At 43.7% G+C, this 10,668-nt stretch overlaps 2 protein-coding genes across 2 annotated transcripts in view; both read right to left on the bottom strand.

The window, feature by feature from the left end:
• Positions 1-1,364: 1,364 nt before the first annotated feature.
• On the bottom strand, positions 1,365-6,579 carry STARD5 (StAR related lipid transfer domain containing 5). The gene is made up of 6 exons (XM_074964797.1): positions 6,374-6,579; positions 5,334-5,383; positions 5,063-5,195; positions 4,013-4,130; positions 2,904-2,997; positions 1,365-2,262 (listed from the first exon to the last, which is right to left on the bottom strand). The coding sequence occupies exons 1-6, from the start codon at positions 6,461-6,463 to the stop codon at positions 2,076-2,078; spliced, it is 672 nt and encodes a 223-aa protein (XP_074820898.1). The 5' UTR covers positions 6,464-6,579; the 3' UTR covers positions 1,365-2,075.
• A 436-nt stretch (positions 6,580-7,015) lies between these two features.
• The window catches only part of TMC3 (transmembrane channel like 3), a 31,626-nt gene continuing 27,973 nt past the window's right edge, over positions 7,016-10,668 (bottom strand). The window contains exons 21-22 of the mRNA XM_074964796.1: positions 9,291-9,576; positions 7,016-8,578 (exon numbers count right to left, since the gene is read on the bottom strand). Of these exons, the coding sequence (XP_074820897.1) occupies positions 7,714-8,578; positions 9,291-9,576 (1,151 nt within the window). The 3' untranslated portion in view covers positions 7,016-7,713. The remainder of the gene's footprint in view (positions 8,579-9,290; positions 9,577-10,668) is intronic.

Here is a 10,668-nt window from a genome sequence, read left to right as displayed (position 1 = left end):
TGAGGTGTGTCCGTCTTGGAGACGGAAACAAGAATGTCTTACTTTTATGAACAAGTCAGTCAAGATTAGTCCACAATACTTTACAGAAAGGACGATTCACAAGTTCACAACACTTTCAACAACATATTGGAAAATTGTTCAAATGCATGATCATTTCAAATGCAGTTAGAAAAATGACAAGTAAAGTACTTCAATACATCTCTTTATTTATTGCCATTATGTCAGTGCAGTTTGGTTTATGACATTTTGTAAATCAGAATTTTTTGGTAGAAAGGGGATGATGGGAGAGGACAAGGCCCAGGGATCTGTGAATTGGTTGAGGATATTAGGCCCTGATTCAGCAAAACACTTAAGTATATGCTTAACATTAGCACTGAACTCAGTCGAACTTCAGTGCATGCTGAATCAGGCCCTTATAGTCTAGAATGAGTGGGTCCATAGGTTCTCACCTACCCAATTCATTGTGGTTTATCCCATTTTTGGGATTGGTCCCAGTGTAATATCTCAAACTATATTGATGTCAGCAGCAAAGGAGCTAGCTCTCCCCCTTCAGAAAGGAACATTGTTTCATATGGGTCATTAGGTAGAATCTGAGATATAACAGGGCTCCCTCGGATCTCACTTATACTGGTGGAACTATATTGACTTCAGCAGAGCTGCTCCTGGTTTTACTCCTGGGGGAATTCTGCACCACTGTGCACAATTCATGTCCCCCGCAGATTTCTTTGCTTCCCCGCAGAAAAATGATTTTCTGACAGGGAAGCAAAGGGAAGCTGCAAGAGTGGTCACGCACCCTTCCCTAGCAGTGCAGGCACATCATTTCAGGCACCCGGAGCAGTTCGTGGAGAGGTAAATCACTATAGTGGCTCTTACCCTGACCTGGGATCAGCTGCTAGACCCACCCCCAGAAACCTTCCCTGGCTGTAGGAAGCTCAGCATCCTCTCCCGCTTCCTGCCAGCATCGCTCCTCAGCCACAGGGGAGGGGTCGCTGTACAGGGAGCTGCTCCCCTGTCCGCCCAACCCCCTGTATTGAACCCCCCATACTCAGACCCCCCCCCCAAGCCTCACCCCATACACCCAGATGCCCCAGAGCCCTCCATACCCGAACCTCACCCAGCTGAATCTAAACCCCTACACCCAGACCCCCACCTCTGCACCCAGACCACCCCCTGCAACTGAATCACCCTGACGAGCCCCCCACACTGACCCCCAGCTAGCTGTACCTGGATTCCCAAGCCCCACTCCTCCAGCACCCAGACTCCCCCCCCCCCCCCCCGAGTCCCCCACACCCAGACCCGCTGCTGAGCCCCAACCACCTGCACCTGGAACCGCCCCCCCAAAGAGCCTCTGTGCATCCAGATCGTTCAATACAGAACCCTCTCACCCCACACCGAGCCCCTCCACACTTGGATCCTGCCTGGTTGAGCCTGCTTGCCCCACACCTGGTACATCTGGCACGGAGGATCAGGGCCCTGGGGTGTTTCTGAGGCAGGCCCTGCCCTGGTGCTGTGTCAGGATTGGGTGCAACCTCACCACGAGTCAGTGTCCTGGGAGTGGGGAGGGAGGGAGGCTGGGCAGCAAGTGGCCTGTGCTCCCCACTGCCGTGCTGGAGCCTCCACATTTGTTTGACAAATAAAACTTGCAGAATTTTAAAATATTGTGTGCAGAAGTTTTTTAGCGCAGAATTTTAAATTTTTGGGGCAGAATTCCCTCAGGAGTAACCTGGTTTACACAGATGAAATATGATCATAAACAGGCCTGAAGTGTGGCTTCTCCTCCAGGAAGGGGCAGCAGAATTTCCTCTGGAATACTGTCACTTATTTTAATAGTTACAAAAATACAGTATCACAAGGTAGTGCATTTTTAAACAGAAAAGCAGGTACAAAAATTATAAATCCTATATTAAAAATGGACTTTGAGACAAGGAACTGTTCCCACTTCAACTTTCCTACCTATCTATATTGTTAGAAAGGCATTGTAGGTTGGTTTCTGATCCCATTGTTTCTTCCATTTTTATCTTAATCTAATCTGTAATGCCACCAATCATAGCTTTTCTAACCCTCCCTTTTAAGTCTCAGCAACGAGACTCGTATTTCCTTTGAGAAAGTGCTGGTTGAGTTTTCACTGTCTTTACCGCTTTGGACAGATTGCTGTAAAATCCAGCCATGCTGCTCGGAAAGAATGAGTCCACTACAGTCTGGGGAAGATAGCCACCAAGATCAGTCTGAAAGAAAGTGAGGACTTGGGTCTTGTCTGGTACCCTGGAAAAACAACACATCAGTGCAAGTCATCTTACAAACAGAAGAGTAAAATATTAAGAACTTTATAAGATTTCTTATATTTCGGTTATGTGTTATCTGTGGACAAATATTTCTATGCCTGTTCCATAGAATGGGCACAAAGCAAACTTCCCAATTACTCTCCCATCAATTTGCCTTTACCTACCCCTACAAGGAAAGGATAGTAAATTTCCCAGTTAATTTAGGCTGATTCAGCAGAGCACTTAAGTATGTGCTGAACTTTAAGTAAGTGAAATTGCCTCACTGAAGTCAGTGGGACTAGCCATATACCTAAAGTTAAGCACATGTTTATTTGCTCTACTGGGTCAGATTTTTAATCCTTGGCTTCTCAGCTGAGAATGCCAATGAGGATACCCACTGTGATGATAGTTTCTGTAACGTTAACAGATGTCCGCTAGGAAATGGAAAAAAGAGACTAACTCATTTCATGTAGGGCACTGAACATCACTAAGTTTAAATGACAATGTCTACCCAGCCACAACCAGATATAAACCAGTAACTGGCAGAGGGTTCTCTGTTGAATGGTGCACATTAACACACACACGATAGCTATGGATAGGACTTTCAAGTACAGCATATGTAGTATTCAAATAGATTCTTACCCTGGAACAGGTATACAGAAACAGCCACAGGGATAATTAAACCCTCTAACGTATGTGGGTTGGGGAGGACTGAGTGGATGTTCCACATTGGTTGCTATAAGAAAAAAAATCACTAACAGTAAAAGTTTTCTACCACAGTAAACCCGCCAGCTGACAAGCATTTACAATGAAAGCTAATCAAAGATTCTTGAGGTTGAGGTTCTTTGGCCTGTGTTATGCATGGTGATCATAATATTCCTTTCTGGTCATCAAATCTATAAATCAAAGTACTGCATGCATTATAGGAATGATTTCTGCTGGTATGGACTGTACATCAAGGCACTTCAAAAGACATTTACTGGGCTTGTACAGTATTATGGCACCACAGTGTTTTAATAGTAACTTGAGTTGCTTGCACTCTGAAAGTAAGATAAATGCATTTCACAAAGATGATCCTCTCTTGGTCTTTTGAGAAGGCATAGGCTCACTGCACTATCTATCTACAGAGAGCGCGCGCGAGAGAGATTCCTGCCTGGTGATCCAAAGAGGCATTGTGGGGCACTGACACTCTTGACTTAAGACTTAATGAAAGATGTAAATGAACGTGAACAAAGAAAGATGAATATATGCACATAGTACCAGCAGCTTGAAATAGTTGCTCTCTGCAGGAAAACTAATCACTAGTGGGGTACTCTATGGGCACATCTCTTCACTGGCTTTAGTTAAGCAAAATTTAACAGCTTTCAGTACATCTTATGAAGTGATCAGAGGCAATGCCTCTAAAGGGACTTTCTTAGGCACTTCTACAAGCTCTAATACTAACTGAAATATCTATTCCTTCCCAGAAGAACACTATCAAAAAGAACAATCGGCAAACAGTATAATCACTGACTGAAGAGTGTAAATATTGCTGATATTCTATATGGAGATAATGATGTAATTAAGCACTAATATATGCTAATAACTATTGACTAAGCATCTTCTGACCAAGATTTTTATTGTATATCCAACAAACATATATATTTTGAAAAACAAAAAGAATATATCCTGGAAGAATTTTCAGTTATATTCACTAACTTACTGTTAATATAAAATATAATATAAATGGATTGGAAATTTAACTATTTTACCAGCAGATGCTATAGTCCCGTCTTCATACTGCTTAATTAGCACCACATCTACAAAATCTCTTGGAGAAATAATCTTCATGAAGGCTGATGGGGTAATAGTTCTGCATATAGAGATAGTCTACAAAATACAAACAGCATTAAATCACACTGTATATGTACATATAAATGCAGTGATGTGCTTCTAACATAATAAGAGAGAGATTGTGATATCTGTTATCATGCTTACTTGACAAGCAGTGCCATTTATTTCAATTACACAAATTTGTAGAATAACTTACTATTCAGCGTGAATAAATGTATCCACTAAGTCTTGACTCAAGGGCATTTTTATGGGACAATGCAGTGATGCAAGGTGGATCCAATGCCATAAGAACAAGCAACACAATGCTCTTTAAGAAGAGAGTCACCCACAGATATACTCATAGATGTAATAATTTACAAACTCCAATTTCAGGGAGATAATAACTTTGTGGCATCAAACTTGGTGTATAGACCTATTATCCCACAGGAAATTTAACACAGTTCCCTTGTATCTAAACATCTGCTCCACCACAATGGTGAATGTTATATAAGCTGGACAAGTCTGTACATACAGAATGGAAAACTCTCTCATAAGTAGTTTACAAATGTATCTTTTTGTATTTAATTCTAAATAACGTGAAGATTCTCACAAGCTGATAAAAATAAAAGGCTCTGAAATTCAATTGAATGTTCCCTGCGCTCATGTTGGTGTGCTTAGGTACTGAAGAAAGGCAGGATGAGTTCAATGCAGAATGTGTTGTGGTGGCAAAATGCCTTAAACTCAAGGCTCTGAGTTAAATATATAAATGACTTTGCATTTGTTGGGTGGTGATAAACCTCTTCATTAGTTAAACACAGATGTGTATATTTTATTTTTTTAAGTTTACCTTCTTTTACCAATAACTATTGTTTAAAATATTATGAATGAACACTTATGAGAGTAAGCATGATAAAACAATATAACTCTGGAGTTATGTGATGTGATGGGAATTTAACCACAATGCTCCGTAACATTTTCATGGAACTTACATCACTAATAGTTTCAATCAGCTCAAAGTCCTTCACATTTTGGTCCCATTTTGTTCTAAGTCCACCAGCTTCTGGTTTTAAGCACTCCCAGACAGCCTCAGGACTTGCAGAGATTATTCCATCTCCTTTGTATCTGTAGGAAAACAAACATGAAACTAAAATTAACTTTGCATTTTTCTCCTGCTCCTTTACCCCTAACAGGCAAGAGTTATTCACTCACACACAGACAGACACCGCCCTCACCCATGTAATTTTTGAATACCTTACTTACATGTTGCCAGAAAACTCAGTTGATGGTCTCCAGTAAATTGAAACTTCATTCTATCAAAAGTGAAATAAGTGAAGACAGCCTTCAGACTTCATGTAGCAATTAACAGGCTAATCTCTTTGCCACAGCTAGCTAGTTGACATGCCAAACCCGTGGAAAAAAAGCAGAAATTGGGCTTACTTTTGGTTTAATTGTCTTGTGAGTTGTTTGTTGGCTAGTTTTTGGCTTATAGATTGTTTTGCTTGTAGCTTGTCGCAACTTGTTCCTTTTTTTTTTTTTTTTTTTTTTTGATTGGCTCCTGGCAGCTGGGGCAGGGTGAGGGGGTGGGGAAGCAGGGGTGCACAGCAGGCCCACCACACTCCCAGGCTGCATGCTGGGGGGATTCTAGTCACATAGAGTGTTGGGGTTCTTAGGGATTTGCTTGTTTTGAAATGGGATTAGCTTGATTTTTGGCATATTGTGAAAGTCGGGGTGCTTATTTATCGCGTGAAAGTTGGCCACTGTGCTAGCTAGTTTTCTTTGTCAGTGATTACTGACCCATCTAAAGGGCTGGCAAATAAAATAACTACCTAGGATTTTAATTACAAATCCTACCTCAGAGCTAACCGTTAGCAGAATTGTATAAAGGTCTGAACTGTCACAACAAAGTCCTGATCATTGTTAGCTGCCAACACTTTGCCAGGAGAGTCACAAATCTGGGAAATAACTTCCGGCCGTAGTCTGCAGGGGGCTGAGCGCCTCCTACTAAGTCCCCCGGCCACCGACCCTTGTTTGTCATTGGCGCCCAGACACGAGGGTGATGGGCATCCAGGAAGACCAGCGAGAGAGCAGCAGCGGGACCCAGAACCCCGCAGGGCCGGCCACGGTTTGAGTGCTCCCCCAGGCGATCCAACACCCTCCTGCGGCAGCGCCCAGATGAACCAGTGACCGGTTCTGCCCTGCCCCGAGGGAGGAACGGGAACCGGGGCCGAAATGGAAGCGGGGCGGCCGAGCTGCCATGTCCCCAGTGGACTCGCTCCGGAGCCCGGGCCCTGCCTGCTCACCGTGCGCTTACAGCTCTGCCAGCCGCTCGGGTCCTTCCGGTAGAGCTGCACGGTGTCCGCCAGCGAGCGGACCCGCTCCTGGTAAGCCATGGCGAGCGCCGGGCTCCGGCGCGGCGCTGCACCGGGCCGGCCGGAGGAGCCACCGCCCACAGGGGGCCGGGCTCTCGCCGATAGGCGCTCCCCGCCTAGGCCGAGCCCAGCGCCTCCCACTCACCTGATGGCGCTGCCCGTGCCTTTTTGGGAGGGGCGCCGGGGCTCCTGGGCGGGCCTCCCCAGGCCGCCAGCGCCAGCCTCTGCTCCCGGCGGCGGCGGCGGGTTAGCAGCGCCCCGGTCCCTGGGGGCTGCTCCACCCGCTCGCCGCGCGGCCCCGCCTACTCGGCCCGCCCCCAGCACCGCGCCCTGCCCCCTCTTCCCGAGCTGGCCGGGGCTGAGAGGGAGGGGCGGGGCGTGCGCATGTGAGAGGAAGGGGCGGGGTGTGTGTGTGTGTGTGTGTGTGAGGGAGGGAGGGAGGGAGAGGAAAAGAGGGTGTGTATGTGGGGGGGGGAAGGAGAGGAAGAGAGGGTGTGTGAGAGGAATGGAGGGTGTGTGTGTGTGTGTGTGAGGGAGGGAGGGTGTGAGAGGAATGGAGGGGGTGTGTGTGTGGAAGAGGGAGAGAGGGGTGTGAGGAATGGAGGGGTGTCAGAGAAAGGGAGAGAGGTGTGTGTGTGTGACAGAGAGAGAGGAAGAGAGGGTGTGTGAGAGTGTGAGAGAGAGAGAGCGCACACGCACGCATAAAGCAGGCCATGGAACCTCACCCAGTAACCTCTGAATCAAGCCCATAACTTCTGTTCCAGCTACAGCATAGCTTTCTGCTAGACTGACACACAACTATAAAATGTACTGTAAGCAAGAAGCCTTTATTTTCAGAGAGATGGGCTGGATATCCTTTTCCTAGGATAACACAGACCTCTTCAAACTATGGCATTTTCAGGTGGGACTGGGAAAATTATGCACATATTTGAGAGCTTGAAGAAGGTAAAATAAACCTCCCTGACATACTTTTGCATGGGTTTAATTATTCCTGGAGCCCCATGTACATATTTTATTTTTACTGTATAGTAATGAGCAATAATGCAGAAATACTTCTCTCTCCAGATTTTTGTAATGCATCTGTGATGCGTACTGTACTTGGGTACAATTAAAATTAAACAGAAAGCTAAATACTGCTTTCTCCACATCAAGCAGTTGCATATACTGTCGTTCAGAAGACTATATTTCAACGGTTCTCTGTGGTTCAAATGGCAGCCAAAAGGTCTCCACAAATACATATGTTCATAACACAAAACAAATGGAGCATTTTCCTAGACATTTGAACATATCAGTTCATTAGATTCAGACATGTTTAGATCAACGCTGGTCTTTGATTTCTTTCTGGTAAGCTTTGCCCCAGATTTCAGGTATTTCTCCTTATTATGAATGACTTGGATGTATTGGTCGTTGCTGCTGGTTTGCTGATCACTGCTAGATCCAATGGAAATGGAATCTGACTCTGTTAGAGATTGTTCAAGTTCATGCTTGGATTTAGGTTTCACTTGATGCTCTGGATAGTGCTGATCGAGATCCACATGTTTCATGTGTGACTTTTTGTGGGAATGTGGGTGCCTCTCTCGTTCTAGCTCAAAGCCATCGTCCCAGGATTTGTAGTGCACTTTAGCTAGATTCTTGCCAGTAAGGAATTGACTGTCCACACGTTCACCAATGTAAAATCGGGGAGCTGGGCGAAGATCTGAGAGTGAGCGTGGACGGTAGGATCTGCTTATCAAGTCTCTCCTTAATTCCTCCTCCTCCTCCTCTTCCTCCTCACTGAAGTGAGGGAAGTATGTCCTGTGTGGTGTTCGAACCACATATCTTCTGACGTTCCTTGGATATAATTCAACTATGTCTCCTGACTCCTCCATTCTGAAATGCCTTGGGAGCCGGGAAGTGGAACGGAGAAGCTTTTTGCGGGATTCATGTTCGTTAACAATAAAATACCGTGTGGTGGGCACTTTGCGTCCCTCAAAAGCTGGAGCTCCTGCCCCAAGAGTGTCTGGATTTACTTGTTGGATACCTTTCCTAAAAAGAGGCTCAGAATGAACATCTTCAACACGCTTTTTGAAAGTCACAGGAGTGTAGGGCTTTGTTTTATAGAGCTCACTTGCACTTCCATGTACAACACTTGAGTACCTTTAAAAAAAGGAAGTAACATATTTATCCCCAAAATAGTCCTGCAATGAAGGTAAATAGTCAATCAATTTTTTAAACAGCTGCGGAAACTAAGGCACAGAGGTTTGGGGACAGATTGTGAATCCCTTACTTACACAAGTCCTACTGCAGTCAAATAGGCTACTCATGTGAGCAAGTGATCTACAATGTGAGTTTCATTCATAATCTGGCCTTAAGTGACTTGCTCAAGGTCACAGAAGAAAATTGTGGCAGAGCAAGAAATCCAGCTCAGACATCCTAAGCAACAAGCAAATGCCTTAATCACAAAGCCATCCAAAATATGTAACAATTAATTTTCATTAAGGCTTAGAGAATCCTCTGACATATTGCTTCACCTTTACTATATTTGTCAATTTCATGAAAAGAATATCCTATTTGAATTGCTTTTTAATGTAGTGTAATTTGGAGGGTTTTATCTTTACTTTAAACAAGTTTAGGAACTTTATAAACTATATCCGCACAAAAGTACTATAATCCACTCTAGCAATCAAAGGTGATTGCTACCATTCCATAGTAGCCAAGTGCCTGTGAGCAAAGCTGTTTTAAAAAACTATTCTGCCAATGTTTTGTTCGTGACAGAGTTAATTTGGTTACACAAATTTTGTAAATAAAAACAAGTATTTCATGGACATATTGAAATACATTTCATTTCAGAACTAGGAGACAGCCTCACCTGTTTGCAACCTGCTCAATTCTACGCTTCTGTATGCTAGGAACAGTGAGAGTTGGTGTTAAGGGGATTGGAGTTGTTGGAGTTATATTCACTGGCCTAGAAATATCAGCTTGCAGTACAGATTGTGAGATTGTTTGTATTCTGCTGCCTTTGGTCACTGGAGATTCAAAATTCAAGACGCTGCCATTCTTTCGGGGTGTTGATGACCGAGCTGAGGACTCCTGACTGGTGAGGTCATTCTCCTGCTCTGGTCTTTTGTCATTTCCCTCTAAATTCTGGATTCTGGCTAGAAAAAGCAGAGAGTGATTGTAACTTGAGCTGTCAGACCTTTAAGAAGGAAAACAAATTGACTGAACTTCAGCCTGCAGTAAATGGATGGCGTTCCCATAGAATCCTCTGGGCAAATTCAGTGGAGACAAGCACTGAGCACCGAGATGGTGTGGTGATCGGAGTCAGTATAAGAACCCAGCTGGATAGATGGTGCCCAATGCATGTCAGGTGCTTGTTGATCAGAAAATTGTTGAAAGTGGCAAAAGTATTGTAAATTGCACTGATTTAGCATTTAGTACGTATGCAAAATTAGTGTAATTTACACTCCAAATCCATGAAATGAGGATTATAGGAAAAGAAACCAACTGGAGGATATAAAGATAAGGCCTTCTCTTCCCAAGAGCATCAGTTGAGCTTATGTTCCACCTTTATTAACAGCAGCTGGGCCAAATTAAACTCTAATGTAAGTGGGCGAAGCTTCCATCGACTTCAGTGGCATTTGCACCCACCAATGCCAAGAGCTGAATTTGAGCCCCCCCCAAACCATACTGGTCTAATTTACTGTATACTACCAATTGTAAAATATTACTGTATACTATATTCTCTATTACAAATAGTATACTATTGCTGCATACTACATTCCTACTTCTTGACCCAACAAATAACATATACCACCATTTATGTGTCTGTTGGATTTGGCCCAGTAAGAAACGTTTATTTTTGAATGAGGGGTTTCATGAATGTATAAGTTTGAACACTACCAGCTTTGTTACACAGTAATTAGTAGATAAAGGTGAAACTGAACAGTCCATCTAGATTTAAATTCTTTTGCTAGTCTATTGCTAATAATTCAAACTAGTTTACACTACATAGGCCAGATTCTGCTCTCATTACATCAATGTCAATCCACAGAAATTCCGTTTAAGCCAATGAGTTACTACAGATTGACACTAGTATAAATGAGAGCAGAATCTGGCACCATGCTTTTAATTTGATTAGGCAACCTAAAGCCTTTAGAAGGTCTTCAGAGAGATCCACATTTCACTTATTATCAGTTGTAAAATGTATAATAATGTCCTCATCGCATAATCACCTCATAGGATAAAAA

Source organism: Natator depressus, chromosome 10 (genome assembly GCF_965152275.1).
Source record: "Natator depressus isolate rNatDep1 chromosome 10, rNatDep2.hap1, whole genome shotgun sequence".
Classification (NCBI taxonomy): Eukaryota; Metazoa; Chordata; order Testudines; family Cheloniidae; genus Natator; species Natator depressus.
This window is presented reverse-complemented; position numbering and strand designations above follow the sequence as displayed.

What these genes read in the sequence shown, in the direction of transcription:
- STARD5 (XM_074964797.1), bottom strand. Translation starts at nt 6,463, where the DNA reads ATGGCTTACCAGGAGCGGGTCCGCTCGCTGGCGGACACCGTGCAGCTC. An exon ending in CGGGACTATAGCATCTGCTG is followed by an intron (nt 2,998 to 4,012) that starts GTAAAATAGTTA and finishes TTTTTCTTATAG; the next exon opens with CAACCAATGTGGAACATCCA. An exon ending in TTCTGTATACCTGTTCCAGG is followed by an intron (nt 2,263 to 2,903) that starts GTAAGAATCTAT and finishes TTGTTTTTCCAG; the next exon opens with GGTACCAGACAAGACCCAAG.